Source organism: Anarrhichthys ocellatus, unplaced genomic scaffold (assembly GCF_004355925.1).
Source record: "Anarrhichthys ocellatus isolate YVR2014 unplaced genomic scaffold, GSC_Weel_1.0 scaffold10, whole genome shotgun sequence".
Classification (NCBI taxonomy): Eukaryota; Metazoa; Chordata; class Actinopteri; order Perciformes; family Anarhichadidae; genus Anarrhichthys; species Anarrhichthys ocellatus.
In genome coordinates, this window is record NW_022280040.1 from 1808888 (window position 1) to 1825723 (window position 16836).

A 16836-nucleotide genomic window follows, 5' to 3' on the forward strand; every position below is an offset into this window, starting at 1 on the left:
TGTGTGTGTGTGTGTGTGTGTGTGTGTGTGTGTGTGTGTGTGTGTGTCTGTCTCCCTGTCTGACTCTCTGTACAATTTAATTCAGTGCAAAAGATAATTTTGTGAAGTTAGATGGGGGACAAAATACTGACGATGGTATATTGCTTAGACATTTCATTTTTTTTGACAGAGGCCTTTGTTTCGTTTAGTTACTCCACAGTAATTAATTATTAATTATCCTAAATGGAAATGTAAAGAAAAGCATTGACATGGAATTTTTTTGGAAGTGTTCCTCATTTTTCAGCTAATAATATATGTGAAGCAAATGAAAGGATCACAGTTCCCTTTGTAACCAGCTCTTCGGGAGCTCCTTTTAGCAGGTGGAAGCAAGTTAATGAGAAACTGAACTGAATAGCAATGCTTTGGCACATGACTGCAATGGACACAAAGGGTTGTAATAATGTCCCAGCTCCAGATAGAACATTGGAAACACCTTGCTAGCACAAATAAAAGCATGTATTAAAGTATTTGATGCAAATCATCAAAAAGTGCACAGAGCAAACGATGGTCATACAATAGAATTGTTATAATGAAATATGCAGATGGTGCTGTTCAGTCCAAGCTCAGTGTTTTTTTCTCAGACAGCATTGAAGAGTGTTGGGGGAGTAATGTAGAAATGAGGAGAAGAAACAGGAAAACCGGAGACATGATATGAACTCTCCACTGGGATAGGCAGCATCATATCAGTGATATCAAAAGCTAATATATGCATATAAATGCCCATAATACAACAGTAATTAGAAGAAATTACATATTTCAGTATTATGCCTTTATTAATAGCAACAAACTAGACTCTCAAAAAAGGATGAAGCGCAGGTCAAGTTCCTTATTCAGCCCGACTGGAACTGTCGACCCAGATCAAAAGTCCATTTAGCTTCTGCCTGCAGCAGAACTTGGTTGCGGTCCCCACCCCTAGTGGGAGGCTTGATTGACTGTGTAGCCCAGAAATGTTATTCTGTGAACAAGTGTCAATAAGTGTTTAGCCAGAGGAGATGAAGAATCTCTCCCACTGAGGCAGCTTTTTGTGTTCAATAAGTCCCGTTTGCTGTATTTTACCGACATAGTTTTGAAGCAAGGGACATTAATAATGATAAGCCCACCATGGGAGGCACAATCAGATATTTAAGTTAGAATGTTTTCCACTTTTGGGATTCATAACCGGCTTTAGTTTGTTGGAAAGAGGGCAGACGAAGCTTGTCTAATGGGTGTTGAAGTGTTATTTTGTAGTGGTAGACGAGAATTGATCACAGCAGTCTCTGAGGTTGGTGTTACATTTAAGAGTTTCAGTGGGTTTTTCCTCTGAAAACATCATGAAATTTGCAACACATCACAGTAGCTCTACTAAAAGCTGTTGTTCTTAAATATGCCTGGGTTGTAGACATTCACTCACAGTCTCATGCGACTTGTGTCTCTTCACTTGTTGATGAAAACAAAAGATTATTCTATTCTACTTTAAAATGTTTTACTGATTCAGGACTTGCATTTATCATTACTACAGTTTGTCCGGTCTTGGCACAGTAGAGGCCCATACCCACGCAAACACAACCACCCACAGGGATTCACAGAAACACAAATTTCTCTATGGCCCTTCTGTTTTGTCCTGTACACTTGTCGATAAAAACAAAAGACCAGACCAGGCCCGACTGATTTCCCCTGCCTCTGTTAGGAAGGAGCACACACACACCCATGCACACACAATGGCCCTTACTCTGGGCTGGTCGAACAAAGCGTCCAGCAGCAACAAGAAAACGTCAGAAAATAGCTTTCACTTGTTGTTTCTCAGTATCTGGAGATCTGTTCCCTGGAAAGGCCTGTCTCTGGCTGTCAAAACAGAGACACACAAAAACATACATACACTCACACGCACGATAGGTATTCACTGACACACACACACACACACACACACAGACACAGGCAGTAATGTCAGATTCAGGAAATTCAGAAAATGAAAAACATGAAGCCATGAGTAAGTAACTGAGGTGAAGAAAGAGGGAGAGCTGCAGAGCAAGTAGATAATGTGTGTGTGTATGAATGCCCGGGTTTGTGTATGGGCACACGCATGCCAACATGCATGATTATCTTGTTTACATGTCGAGTGTCTGTGAGACAGAGCAGACCACAGGGGTATTTGTTGACCAGCTGTACTAAAGTGATTGGCTTGTTGTTTCTTGAATGACAGCAGCCCTGGTGTTCCAAATGCCCAACAAGGACACTGGCTGGCTCTCAGCTTCCCTCATTATTTTTGTTTTCCAAGTTCCCTCCACTGATCTCATGGATTGCTTAAATCATGTGACAGCTCTGCGTTGTTTTGATTCTCATCCAAGGTTTTCTCCCTAACTTAGCTTATTTTGTACTTTTAAAACACAGCATGTTCATTTTAGTAAATATTTTTCAGTTTGTGTATGCTAAGGATTCCCAAGTGCACTGTGTTTTTTTATTTTTAAAGAAATATTGAAATATTATTCATTTAAAAGTAGCATGAATATACATACATTTTAGGTAAAAATTGTGAAGAGAACCACACAAATCCTTAAAAGCATGTGCACACACATACACACACATACACTGCGTGAAATCTGAAAGTTGCCTGAGGCACTTTGTGGCCTTTGTTGCCATAAATTGCCTCAGTTCTTGATTAAACGAAACGTCAAAGTGTCTAAGCTCTTAAGTTGCCGAACCCTTACACACACATTCACCGACATAAACGCACACACGTACACACTATATGAAGTGACACGCAAGCACACACAAATTCCCAATTACTCGTTGGATGCCGGTTAATGATTGGACTTTGGAGGAGAGGGAATTAAATGGTTGACTAAGCAGACTTTTGCGAGGCGTTTAGCATCCACAACTTTTTCCTCATCTTTATCCTCCTCCTCTTCCTCTCTTCCCTATCCTACCTTCTGCAGTCTGTTCTGCATAGTAATGCCTTTGAATTGAGCTGTTCATTCAGCCAAGCACAGATAAGTGCTGTATAGCGGGAGGAACACAATAGAGAAATAAAAGAAGGAAGCTGGAAATTGGGGATGGAGCTTTTGGGTTGAGCTGGAAAATGGTTTTGTTCTCTCTTCCTTTCTATCTCCTATACCTTGACGGGCAAGGATGGGAAAGTGTCAGCTGGACAAAAAGAAGTAAAGTCTTAGACACGCAGTCAGCCAAATCCTCAGTAGATATACAGTATTCAGAGTTTTTTATTATTATTTTATTTCCAACTGTGAAAGAAGCTTAAGGGTGATATCAGGTTTTAACGCAGAAAAAGTTGAAATGGCAAGGTGGTGTGTGGGCGGTCGTGCATATGTGTGCATATGTGCTCCATTTGTGCATGCAAATTGATACATTTGTGCTTTTTGTGCTTGAAAACCTGAGCCAGGACCACAGGCAGTTTGGAAACTGAATAGTAAAGTACAAATACGCAACAGAGAGCACAGGATGTGAGGAAGGATTTAGAAGATTTGACAGAAAAAGAGAAGAAAGAGACTAGTTTTAGAGAGAAAATCTGAGAAATGTACCAACAACTCCACAGAGTGGTAGTAGCCCCAGTGGTTATTATAGGAATATTTGAGTTTTGAGAACATCTTTAACATTTTTTTTTGTCTTTGTACAGTATGTTAAAATGTGAATGTATCCTAGCTCCACTGCAGCTCTGAGGACACTACGCCTTATAGCCTTGTTTTAGGTGATGTGTCTGTTGAGCCCTTTTTGTTCACCGACCTCATCACCGGCTCTGCTTTTTCTATGTCCCTCCCCAGCCTTCAGTTCACGGTGGGTTGAGCAGTGAATAGGGTACAGACCCTAGAGATATCCCAGCGTTTTAGCTGCTGCGTCACAGTTGGTCCCTCGTCCTCTAACGCAGTTTTACAGAAAGTGGCGAGGCGACTGAACATTTACTGAATGAATGGATAGGACACTGAGATGGAGTCCATCTCTCCAGTTCTGCAGTGTTCTCCCCCTCCCTTCGTTGGGGTGAAGGAGGGAGGAATCTATCCTCCCAGGGGAAGATAGATTACCTCTCATTAGAGATCCAGGCCGTGTTACAGATACAGGCTGCGTCTGTTGTCCCCACTCACGACAGATGGGAAGGGTTTCACTCCGCGTACTTCCTGGTACGACGGAGGAGTTAAGACTCATTTTGGATATCATCATCCTAAACCAAGACTTTCTATATGCTAATCGAGCAGTTACTGGAACTGGTTCAGCGGGGTGATCTGTTCACCGCCATTGACACATACTTTGTTTTCGCCTTCCTTAACCTATGAGTACAATAAGCTGTCGATTGGCTATTCCCTGGCGCCCTGCACCTTGAGCAAGACACTTAACCCAGAACTTTAGGTCCTGTGCACCTGCAGAGACTAGAAGCTGCAGTTAAAGTATACGGAAGGGCTCCCTGCTGAGTCATGTGGAGCTGTGTGAATTTGAATCAGGGTGCTAATAAAGAAAAGTGTGTGTTTGTGGTCTCGGTTAACCTTTCCTGGATAAATAAAGATTAAAAATGAAAGTGAGGGAAAGGCACAGAGGAGATAGAAGCACAGTTCACCTCATGTCTCTCCCCTGCCACAATAGAAGTACAGTGGCTCTGAGCTTAGTGTGAACTCTTGACCATCTCCTCCTTTGCAGATAGCATATCTTCAGGGGTACATATGGGTCACTGAGGAGTCGGCTCAAAGCAGACTGACTAAGCAGAGCTTTTTCCCCCCACACTCATCCACTGCCCTGCCCACTTCATGTCTTATCTAGAATAACACATGGCTGTCTAGTGTCTTGCTCTCGTCAACCTGCAACCTGCTCGGCTTTTAATGATGCTTCCCCCCAAACGGTCCATGCCTGCTGCTTAGTGCATTTGTGTGGAGAAGAAAAGCACGGGGAACATGGTGGTGGTGTGTATGTGTTTGTTGCAGAGAGGAGGAGGAAGCATAGAAGTGAAAATAGTTGAGGGACTGTGGTGATGTGGACTAGTGGGTGGTTAGAGGTTCTCCCCATCATGTTACAGGTCAAGTGAAGGAAGAGACACTGAGCGGGAGGAGCAGAGGAGAGGAGGAAAGAGGGAAGAAAATGAGAGTGAACGAAGGGATGTATTAAACTGTGCATTTTCTTTTGACTTTGTCAGTATTCTAGGTTTCTGCTATGCTGCGAAAAAAGTGGGTTTTCTCTATTCTGTCCCTTGTTTCGATTGCGTGAACAAAAATGCATACATACATATATACTGCATTTACATGTTTGGCTACCCCTCTCTGACAAAATTGCTTCACCAAATAGGTCAGTGTAAAACGTATCACAGCAAAGCAGAAATGAAGACATAGTGATAATCAAATCACAACAAGAAGGAATTCCTTGAAATGAACCCCTGCCTCTGCTGACATTATTTCTAGAGAGGCACAGTTAATGTTGTTGTTTTAGTGTATCACTTCCATTACATTTCAAAAAAACTGCCAAACGTAGCCTGCTGTCCTCAAATCCAAACCACTTTATTGTTGCTTCCATCCTATTATTTGCTGACTATGGTGAATTGTTGCCATCCTGCCCCTTTAAAGATTATTTAAAGTCTTTGGATGTGATTTTACACAAGAACCAAAAAGAAAACGTTTGATCTTCGGTCTCGTAGACTTTATTGAATGTGCAGAGTTAGGTAAATATATCAAGAGACTATTCTTAAAGGCAATACAGTGTGTTGTTTTTCTAGAGGCTGAGATCTCGGAGACTGCACTAACAGAATGTGTAGAACGCAGGACTAATATGACAGGGAACTGTAAACCTCATCAGTCACAAGCCCCTGTGGATCTTTTGGGAACCAGAAATCAGCCGAAATATGAGATGATGTGAACAGGGACTTTCTTACATCCACTTCGAGCTGAATACAATATGCAATTTCCTCTTCAAATCCCCTGCAGCCAGATTGTCTTATGGGGGGCTTATTAGATATGTAGACTCATAATTATTTTGTATGTTTTGTGAGTGTGCATCTTTAGGGCAGGATGTGGTGAATGGAACAAATACTCTTGCTCCTAGTCTCAAAGCTGCTTGTTTGACTGTAGGCCTGTTGCTTTGATGTATTTAATTTAATTGTGTGTGTGTGTGTGTGTGTGTGTGTGTGTGTGTGTGTGTGTGTGTGTGTGTGTGTGTTTGTGTTTGTCTTCACAGGCCTTCTCTGGGAACTCCAACTCGGAGAGCTCAGTTCGCCACGAGCTGCAGCGGGGAATCGTGGCACGCTTCCTGAGGCTCGTCCCGCTGGACTGGAGCGAGGAGGGACGGATTGGTCTGCGCATAGAAGTTCATGGCTGCTCCTACTGTGAGTGGAGACAAACAAACACACATACACATTCAACGAGTAACAAAAGATATTCAGCCCAATACTTGAGCAAGTACTTGTACATGATAATACTTTAGTTCCTCCAACAAGTTAACATGTATTCGATCTATTGGGAGAGCCCAATGATGGTTTGTCAGCTCCAAAAAAGAAAAACGTTAGGTACTGAAATATGCAGAGCACAGTCACAGACGGACAGACATACAGATGCTCACACACTAAGACACTGTCTCTCGCTTTCTAACAAATGTATCATCCAGGGAACTGACTCTCTTGCAGCCCCTTTGCTCTCATCCTATTACAGGCTGCCAAATTGATTTTGATAACAAATTTCAATTAACGCTCTGCATAAATTACTATTATAAGTGACACACGTACATCTTTCATTCCAGAGAATGCACTACACTGTGTGTGGATATGGTCGTGAGTGAGTGTGTGTGTGTGTGTGTGTCTGTGTCTTTGCGTGTGAACACAAGGGCATGTATTGCATTCAAGTCAGTCCTCATCCCTTTGATTATATTTCCCTTGTTTCATTTCCTTCCTATGTTAAAAGAAAAGCAAGTCAGTAATGATGAAGATGACAAGATGTGGTACTCACACAGAGAGAGAGAGGAGAGAGAGAGATGCATAACGCATGCACAGATGCACAAAACAATAAAACACAGAAATCCAGCCCACTCTAAGTTTATATCCATCACCTGTCCCCTCCAACAAAACACTCCTGCACTCACAAACAACTTTGACAGGGAAATAATTCACTTCTAATACACGTGACTGCTTTTGTGCTTAGATGAAGTCAAGTTGTTGCTTTTTCAGTTTTTAACCAGAATAGCTTCCACCCTTGTATTCTCTAACAGTGTTAGTCTCATTGATCTTAAATTGGACAATACAAATTGGCATTTGATTTTGGGAACATCTGCGTTGTTATTTGAAGGGATAGTTTGGATGTTTTGAAGTGGGACTGTGTGAGTTACTCATAGTCAGTTTATTGCAGACACACTCAATGTTTGCTACATTGCTTTGCTTTTATGCGATTACTCTAGTCTGCTTCTCCAAGCTGGGTGTGTGCCGATCGTCATCTACTTTAGCTAATACACTGGCTATAACTTTAAATAGGGTCTCTTAGGTTCAGCATAATAATGCTGTTATGTTTTGCTTTTTGGTGACAATTAAAAAGGTAGAGAACATATTTTTTACAGGTTTCCAAAAGTAGGGTAACACATTGAGGCAGGTAACAACCATTATATGCTTTGCTCAGATCCTTTCATAATTTATGAGCATTATTTACTTATATTTTTCCAAATACGGTATAGCATGGAAGTATGGAAGTATAACACAACACAACCAGATATATTTCTCAACTTTATAGAAAGAAATGACGGAACAATCAATAGCTTACACAAGAGTCAAGCTGGGTGTCAAGCACCAGCGGGTTTGTGAGTTGTAAACAACGAAGAAACAAACCTGAAATACAGTCTATACTATTTATATATAAGCAGTTTTTTTAGAAATGTTAACTTTAGACAACAGAAAAAGTTGGTAAATTGAGTTTGAGCCAAGTTGGCTTATTAACACAGTCTGTTTGTCACTACTGTAGCTAGCTATATGTGAAAGTAAGTATAGACTCAATAAAGACGTGATGTAGATATCAAAAGTGTTTTGCAGCTTCAAACTGTGTGTCATATACAGTATCAATATGGTTTCTGCAAACAATCTGTTTAAATTAAATATGAACTGGCTGCAATTGCCATTGGAATACATAGGGGGTTTGTGTATTCCAAATATCATCTCTTACTGTACATAATGTACCCATTTACAGCTGTTATTTCTCCTTCAGCCAGTCACATACCAAAGAATAAGAGCTACAACAGAAACTATGCACAAGAAATCCCCCAATATACACAACAGCAGAATTAGACTGAGACAGTGGTATAGCAAAATATGGGCATTATAGAGAATGAGCTTTAACTTTGTCCTACCTCCACAACCACTACCGTTAACGTGACCAGCGTCTGCTCCAGTGGAGCTGCTCATGGGCCATTAGGGGAGCACTGCGATTATGCTCAACTCTCCCAGATGTAAATGAGTTTCAGCTGTGTGAAATAATTCATGATGAAATAGATCATGTGTGCTCTCTCTAGCTTTTCTTTCTTAGATTTAAAAAGGACACTTTTATTTGAATACATATCTAGCCCTGGCACCTAATTACAGAGAAATACCATTACTGCTTGTCCTATCTTAACTTAAGTTTCAAAGATAGGAAAAATCCTATTTTCCTATTACAGAATTGGCTCATGGTCAGGGCTGTGTCCTATCCTGTCTAAGACCTGATTTCTTATCTTAACTTAAGAAATCCTAACTATAACTGTAAATTAGATCATGCCTGTATCTAGTTCAGAATGTTTGTGCCTGCCTGTATCTTTGATTAGAATCGCCCAGCAGGCTACACGAGATGGAGAAGCCATAATATCATCAGCACTCATGTGTCACCACTGGCTAGCTGACTCACAAAAAAAGACAGTTTTAGCTACAAGGAGTCAAGGAGTTGTTTTTTAATGGATTATTTATCTTGGTAGTCAATATAAATAACCATTAACATAGTCTGGAAAAGTTCAAAGCATCATCACTGAGTAGCCTTTCAGTCATTATATTTCAATGTTCATGTTGTTCCCCATCTTCATCGCCATTGCCATGCAAACCTAACAACCGTGCTGCTGCAATTTTTACCAATTATTTTGAATTAGGAACAGGGTTTATGACTTAACTCAGGATACTTGGGAAATCCTTTAAATTAGGACTGTTCTGTAATAACTAGATTCCTATTCGAAGACAAAATGGGATTTTTTTTTCCTGAATGTCATCCACAACTGAGATAAGATAGGATTTCAAGTTAAGTAACAAGGACCCTGGTATCCTTTCATTCAACAGACAGACAGACAGTCTTTGAAGTAAACAACGACACAATTGAAAGAACATCCCGGTTGCAAGGTCAAATAAGCACAGAGAGATGTTGTGTTTCTAACAGATATGAATGTTGTTATTCAGACGCTGACAGAAGAAACACATAATACATACACAGAACAGAGAGAGAGAGAGAGAGAGAGAGAGAGAGAGAGAGAGACTTGCATGTACACACACACTCCACCTGGTCAGGTGTGTCTTTCAGAGTTGTTTGTCAGCTGTGTTTTGAAGCCCACAGTGCTTTCTCATGATTATGCTGTCACTGTTCCTTTCTTCAGCATTCAGTCATAGAATGAGAACTCGCACCTTTGTCTGTTCATCTACCCACCCTTCACTCCCCAACTCTCCAGTTCTCTTAGAATCAACTTCTCCGAAATCTTTTCCTCCTTCCAAATTCTAAGATGAAAAAGAGAAGTACATTGTTCGGAAACGGCAAAGTAAAGAGGATAAAAGAAGAAAGCACAAAGAAGAATTAGTAGGAGGAGAAGGAGGCAGATAAATATAGATGTTATGTTCCCAGCATAATCACCAAATATGTTGGTTGTAGATGATAATTCTGGGTTTTGAAAATGTATGATAATTAAATGCAATACCACATTATGACTCATCTAGGACTATGCAGTGAAAGGCAGTGTGTGTATGTGTCTGTGCCAGAGCTAGAGGGTATAAAGGAGTCGTGAGCCACCATGCTGGGGAATTTACGTGCTCATTTGCATTTTGATTAACATAGGATCAACAGAAAATCAATTATTCCATAGACGAGTCAGGAAATAGTAGCGCCAGTATGTGAGAGAAAGGGAAGTGGGACGGAAACAGAGTACAAATTAAATATTCCACACAAACCAATCACTCTCATGCAAGTAGAATTTCAAATAAATGCAAGCATATCATATCTGACTTCAACCAGTGGCCGTTATGCCAACCATACTTTAAATCTGCTGTCAGGATGATGTATCACCATCATTATCTGTCGAGTCCAAGAAATGTACTTATGTAGATTTGTTTATTGTTAGCATCTATTTATGGAGCAGGACTGAGGCCAAGCGCAGACAAACAAAAAAGCATCATTGTAGCCTTCAGGCTCTGACATGCAATAAGTCTATGGAAAACACATACAGCATTACAGTTTAGTTATGGATAAACATATTGACTATCATTTTCATCATTTGTTGTTATCTATAGAATATCAAAAGCATTGACCAAATCTGTGCCAGAGCATAAAGTAAATCTAATATTGTTATTATTATCTAATATTGAGATTATTGTGTCTTACCCACAGTCACACATGCAAATACACATCTTCCAACTATATGAAAAGCATCCAAATCCTTTAGTTTAGTAAACGCTGGTCCTACTGTGAGTGACGTGCTTTTGTGCTCGCAGCCATCTAATTTGCTGCTTGCCCAATGACACATGTTTCCATGGATACAATTTAACATGCCAGCCAAGTGCACCTTCAATTTGCCCTGACATGACGCAGGTGGTATCTCTGTGGTATTGGCTTTGCATTGGCTGATTTCAAGTCTTTTTTTGTTTTGTTGTGCACAATCAAGCATTTATCCAAAGTGACACATTTAATAGACATTCAGTGGAGAACGACCACTATTGTGTAATCCTTTAGATTACAATAGTTCCTTCTATTAGATTTCATATTTTTTCAGTGCAATACCTCACTTAATAAATGTTAAGTGTCTTTTTCTTTTGGCATTGGCATACCATAACAGCCAATAAACAGCTTTTCTTTGTAACTCTACACACCACAAACAGCCACCATTGTGCAGCAACATCAACTTCAAATTTTCAGATTGTGATGAATAATAACTTCCAATGAAATTAATTTGAGGATTATATTGGCCGTCACATGCAGCTGTCTCTGGTAAACCACCATCTGGGTCAGGGTTGAAAATGGCGTGGTCTCCTGGGCCAGGGTCTGAAAATCTCTGCCATCTTGTGTGCACGTCGTCATCATCTGGCTGCAAACCAAGCAGTCGTTTCTTGTTACTCTCCATCGCAGTGGGTCGATCTTCGCTCTCTTTCTCTCTCATTCTTTGCACCTCACAGTCGTCTGCAGGTGGTGGAAAAGCCCTCCATCCCTCATAAAGTCTCCCTCCTGATACCAAGCACTCAACTGAGCTGGCAACCCTGTTCTGAGCAGCACACCTAGATCTGTAATATCTCATAAAACAACCGCAAAACTGTCAACTACCACCACCGTTTGCACCACAAATGTGACAGAAGAAGATGATTGGTTGGAAGAGAGAGAGAGAGGGATGAAGAAAATTAAGTGATGCAATGAAAGTAAAGAGAGAAGTAAAATAAGTAAGAGTGGAGCGGAGAGGAGAGTAATGTAAAAAGATGAAGGACTAAAGGGAGAACAATAACTAGTGCAAGAAAAAGAGTGAGGTGTAAAACGGTGAAAGACAACCTGAAAACCCAGTGAAAGGCAGCATGGGATCATTTGGGGACCATTGAAGTTACAAACAAAGGAAACAGATGTAATTTCCTCTAACCCTCCTCTCTTGGTGTTTATAAACTGTATTACAATCATATCACACTGCTACCTCTGCATTTAACCCATCCTAAGCATTAGGAACAGCTGTAAACACCAGGGGAGCAACTTGGGGCTCAGCGTCTCGCTCAAGGATCGAACGGCCAACCTAAAGGACGAGCCTCCCTATGCAATGAGCCACAGAGTGTAGTTATAGTTGTGTGCAGGTTATAAGCGAGAAAGCACGAGGGAAGGTACAGTATAGGGACGGTGTGACTGCATACGAGTCTATATTTGATACGACCTTTCCCCAACTCAGTTATCCTATCATAGCCCGCACCTAAACTCCTGTCCACCTTCCTTAACCAATAACACACACACACACACACACACACACACACACACACACCATTAACCACTTGAACAGTTGGGATGATGATAGTTAGATTGAAGCACTGCACTTTGTTTCTCTTCTCAAAATCTCCTCCACAATGTTGCCTGTCTCCTTTCTGCCCTCTCTAGATTTAAACATTATTTTTACAAAGACAAAATATGTGTTTTGGAGCTAATTATATTTTACATTTTACAGGATATGTGCAGCATTCAAACCTGTTGATAAGTATGTTCAACTGGCCTACGCACACACAGGTGTTTTAATTTTTGGCTCATTAGACATTTAGTTTTAATGTAATGACTTTATTGTTTCACACATTGTCAGTATTCGTTAAATATCTTCTCGTTCCCATTGGAAAGTTGCCATGTGTGAAACAAATATTACTAATTAATTTCCCTTAGGACTTTTAGATACATGACAAAGCAATACAATAGGAAATGTCACGAACAGTCTTTTATACAACATCAATAATTAACATCTGTTTCTGTTTATGGAAAATATTACACAGCACAGGTGTTACTAATAAAATGAACGGTGTGATAGTGAGCCAAAGTGCATTAGGACCCTGAAACCGCATCAAAAGAGAATTCAGTCATCATTTATTGTATTATTTACACCTGCGCTTGTCATACTATGACTTGTCAAGATGTTCTCTGTGAAAAGGGCCTATTGGGTACAGTATCATTAAATAAGTCTAGTAACCTGTAAAGAAGACATGTTGGATACACAAACCTCCTACGGTTTTGTTTTTGTTGTTTTGTAATTTAAATTACTGATTTCTTGACCCAGCCCTAAAAGAGCATTGGCTTTAGTGTGCTCTTTAGTAATTTGGGATGAGGGTCTTGACCTTTCCCTTTCCACGGTCTCTTACCGTCACTGTCTTTCTCTCATGTTTTCCTCTTCATTATTTTTGTTCTTATCTCTCTTGTTTTTATCTGTCTTCTTTCTGTCTTTTTTAGGGGCGGGCGTGATCAACTTTGATGGACAGGGTGTAATCTCATATCGTTTTAAGGTACTGGATGTCATACTGTCGAGGTCATTCTAGACAGTTAATATCATAAAAATCAACAAATAGCAATAATATAATATGACGGGATATAAATACTTTGATGTAGATTCTGAGCAGGTGGCTGGGAGACCTGGGAAAGTGCATTCTTGTTTTGTAGTAAAGTAAAGAAAGTTGTTTTTCATTATTAGATTTCCTTTTTTTTGTTTCTTAATATAGACCACGTAAGGTGCATTGTGTTTTTTTCACGTGTTCAGGTGAAGAAGATGAAGATCATTAAGGATGTGATTGCCCTGAGGTTCAAGACGTCAGAGAGTGAGGGTGTGATTCTTCATGGGGAGGGCCAACAGGGAGACTACATCACCCTGGAGCTTCGCAAGGCCAAGCTGCTGCTGCAGATAAACCTGGGTGGGCAACACATGCATGTCATTTACTTTGACAAATAAATACAAAGCAAAGTATACTCCCGCCACAATGTCTATGATGAAGCTGTCTTGGTATCAATCCATTATAGGCACGTTTTACCTTCTGAGGATATTCAAACTTTGAAGAAGCTTTGTTTGTAAAACCATAACCCTCAAAGTACACCTTAAGCATGTTTTGAAATATTGAATACAAAATATCCAAGTGATATGTCTAAGACCAAGCTATACCCACTCCGATCCTAGAATTGAATAAGTACTCAATCTAATGCATGCAGCAACTTTACACTGGTTCTGTTTGCAGCAATTTGACAGGTTGAAAGAATTGAAACCATCATTATTGACTTGACAATAATGCTAAACTTTTGTAATCTAAATGAATGGTCTGTTTGTCAAGGTATCATTATCTTGGAGCAATGACAAAGCATCCACGTGCCGCTTTTTACCCTTTACGCTGTAAACAACAGCCACAACAATCCATAAGTGTGTGGAGTATCACTCACTGTCGACCAGCTGTGTTGCTGACATAACTGTTGTGACCTTAAAGGACGCTCACTGCAGCATCAGAAGCAACAACTCCACTGGTGCATTCTCGTAGCCAGTGTTACAACTAACGACGCTTCTAGCTAATAAATAAATGGCAGGTGTGTTATTGTTGGCAGGAAACGGCACAGAAAATAATTACATTCTAATGTGAGTGAGGATGACTACATTTGCGAAAAAAAAGACTCGTATCTTTTCGTGCTATGTGCTGTAAATTTGAATAATTATATGAAGATATTTGGATATTTATGAAACCATTGTACGAGGCATAGTCAATATCCCGTATGTGAAGCACTGAGCTTATTTCAGTCTATTTTGGAAAATCCCTGCCAGAGAAGTCACAAATACATTTTGAGTCTATTGGTCCTTGTTAAGCCGCCCACATTATCTAATAATAGCTTTTAGAATAAAGGCAAATTCAACTATTGATTGCACTTATTCCGCCTGACATATATTAAATCGTCGTGTTAAAACATGCTGCTTTATTTACAATGTCAAATGTCTGTGTTTTTAATACCTTGTATTATTATGACATGTTAATTACAGGCAGTAATCAGTATGGCTCTATCCTGGGTCATACCTCTGTGACCACCGGCAGCCTCTTGGATGACAATCACTGGCACTCGGTGGTGCTCGAACGCTACCGTCGTAATATCAACTTCACCTTGGACAGACACACTCAGCACTTCAGGACCAATGGAGAGTTTGACCACCTCGATTTAGACTATGAGGTGAGAAGCAAAGTACACTGAGTATTACATTGAGACAGGAACGTGAAGAACGCAGACGTAGAATGGCAGTCTCCCCTTTGAAATAGATGAAGAAATGAATCCAACACAAAAGCCTAATAACATACATACAATTATATGTCCAAACACAGTTACAGGAGGTGACTGGGAAACGGTCCATGTATACAGCTGTTTAAAGTATGCTTGCTACTGAAAGATGCACTACATCTATTTCTTTAAAAGACATATCAGCTTGACATCATGTTAATAATGAAACCTTTGGGTGCCAAATGATTCAACAGCTGTACGTTGATGGGTGAGTTCAAATATGAAAAAGGAACTGGTAGACCATGTAAGTAAGAAGCTAAAATGTCAGCTGATCTATTCAGCTACCTCAGCTTTGCCTGAGTTGTTTTTTGTGTGTGTGTGTCCGTCGAGAGCAGCTGCCAGTACAAGTGACCGGCTACTGCATAAAGAGCACATGTATTTATTTTAGTTTAACTTCTCAACCCAATATAATTGTTAATTGTACCAGCATCTGTTAAGTAGCATGCTAGCTTAGCAGTTAGTCACAATGTGTCACTTACAGGGTCCTATTTTACAAGCCAGCAGTAGCGCACACGCAGTCATTTTGCATTTATCCTCCGGTTGTCTATTTGGTATGTCCCTGGCTTTAAACAAACCTGTCTCTGCCAAGGTGGGAGGGGTGGCGCAACTGTGGCTGATGAGGTAGCACCATGCAATTTTGGGGTATTATTTTGGCATGAAATTGCATTTTTGTTTCCATCTGTTCAGACCACATCCTATTACAAACACAAGACAGTTATAGTGGCATTAAGTGACAAAGGTGCATGCCCACAGACATTTCATGCACAATGTGACGCACACACACACACACATAATAATACACAATCATACTGATATTTGGCTTCTAGGGTCTGACCTTATCACTACCCATAAGGAAACTTCACAATAGTAACTTCCCCTCTAGCTTAATTTATACTCAGAGCCTACAGGTGGATGCTGAGGTGGAAGTGGAGCTTTTGAACTGCAGCAGCAGCAGCAGTAAGCAACAGCAGGGCAGCTAAAGAGAGGAGCATGCCATGTTGAGTGTAGCAATCCACTTGAGTTGCCTGCCTGAACTAGCTCGCAGGCTTTGCTTCAGTCACATTTGAAGTGTGTATTTGTAATTTTGTACTTAATGATGGAGGTGAACTTAAGTCCTCCAGAAAACTGAGCGAGAGTTCTTGTTTAGGAGCCTTGGGCAGTACTGATGTTTAGCACAGAATTCTATATGTGAGCAGTTTTCAGATAATATCTGAACCCCTCCAAAAAGCGCTGGGAGGCTCAGCAGAGCTGTATGATCATTTCAAACCTGTGAGAGATTACCTTTACTTATTAATAGTCGTTATTTGTGATGCTTCTTGTTCTGTAAGTGTTCTGCCACATTACCTTTTCTTATGCGCTGCACTGACTTTGCAACTGCATTTAAAACAACTACTCATCTCTGGCGGTAGCTAGGCCTCATCTGCCTGCACAGTGCATTGATACCACACAGGAAACCAGATATTGGTTTTACACTGTGCTATAATGCTAATCCATAAAACTCACATAATTAATGGCATTCAGTAATGGAGTGCAAAGGGTTCAGCTAATAATACTTAAAACAGGAAATTGATTTTGGAATACATAATGGGTATGGAATGCACTTGTGTGTAATGTGAGTGTGTGCGGTGATCACACATGCATGTATGGGTGTTTGTGTGTTTGCAGTGGTATGGTTGTGTGTGACCTTTAGCAGGTGTTGCTGATATGGGTGATCTGTTTCAGTGTCAAGTGGGATACTGAGAAATGGGGCAAGACAAACCACAGTCCAATTAAACTGAAGCTGTTGAATTAAAGGATCTTCAGGGAAATCTGTAAAACAGGATAAAGCAGGAGGCTGTGTGTG

The 16836-nt window shown here is 40.4% G+C and overlaps 1 protein-coding gene across 1 annotated transcript in view; it reads left to right on the forward strand.

The window, feature by feature from the left end:
* The window catches only part of cntnap2a (contactin associated protein 2a), a 283733-nt gene that overhangs the window by 135270 nt on the left and 131627 nt on the right, over positions 1-16836 (forward strand). The window contains exons 4-7 of the mRNA XM_031850036.1: positions 6178-6325; positions 13146-13198; positions 13450-13600; positions 14704-14888. Of these exons, the coding sequence (XP_031705896.1) occupies positions 6178-6325; positions 13146-13198; positions 13450-13600; positions 14704-14888 (537 nt within the window). The remainder of the gene's footprint in view (positions 1-6177; positions 6326-13145; positions 13199-13449; positions 13601-14703; positions 14889-16836) is intronic.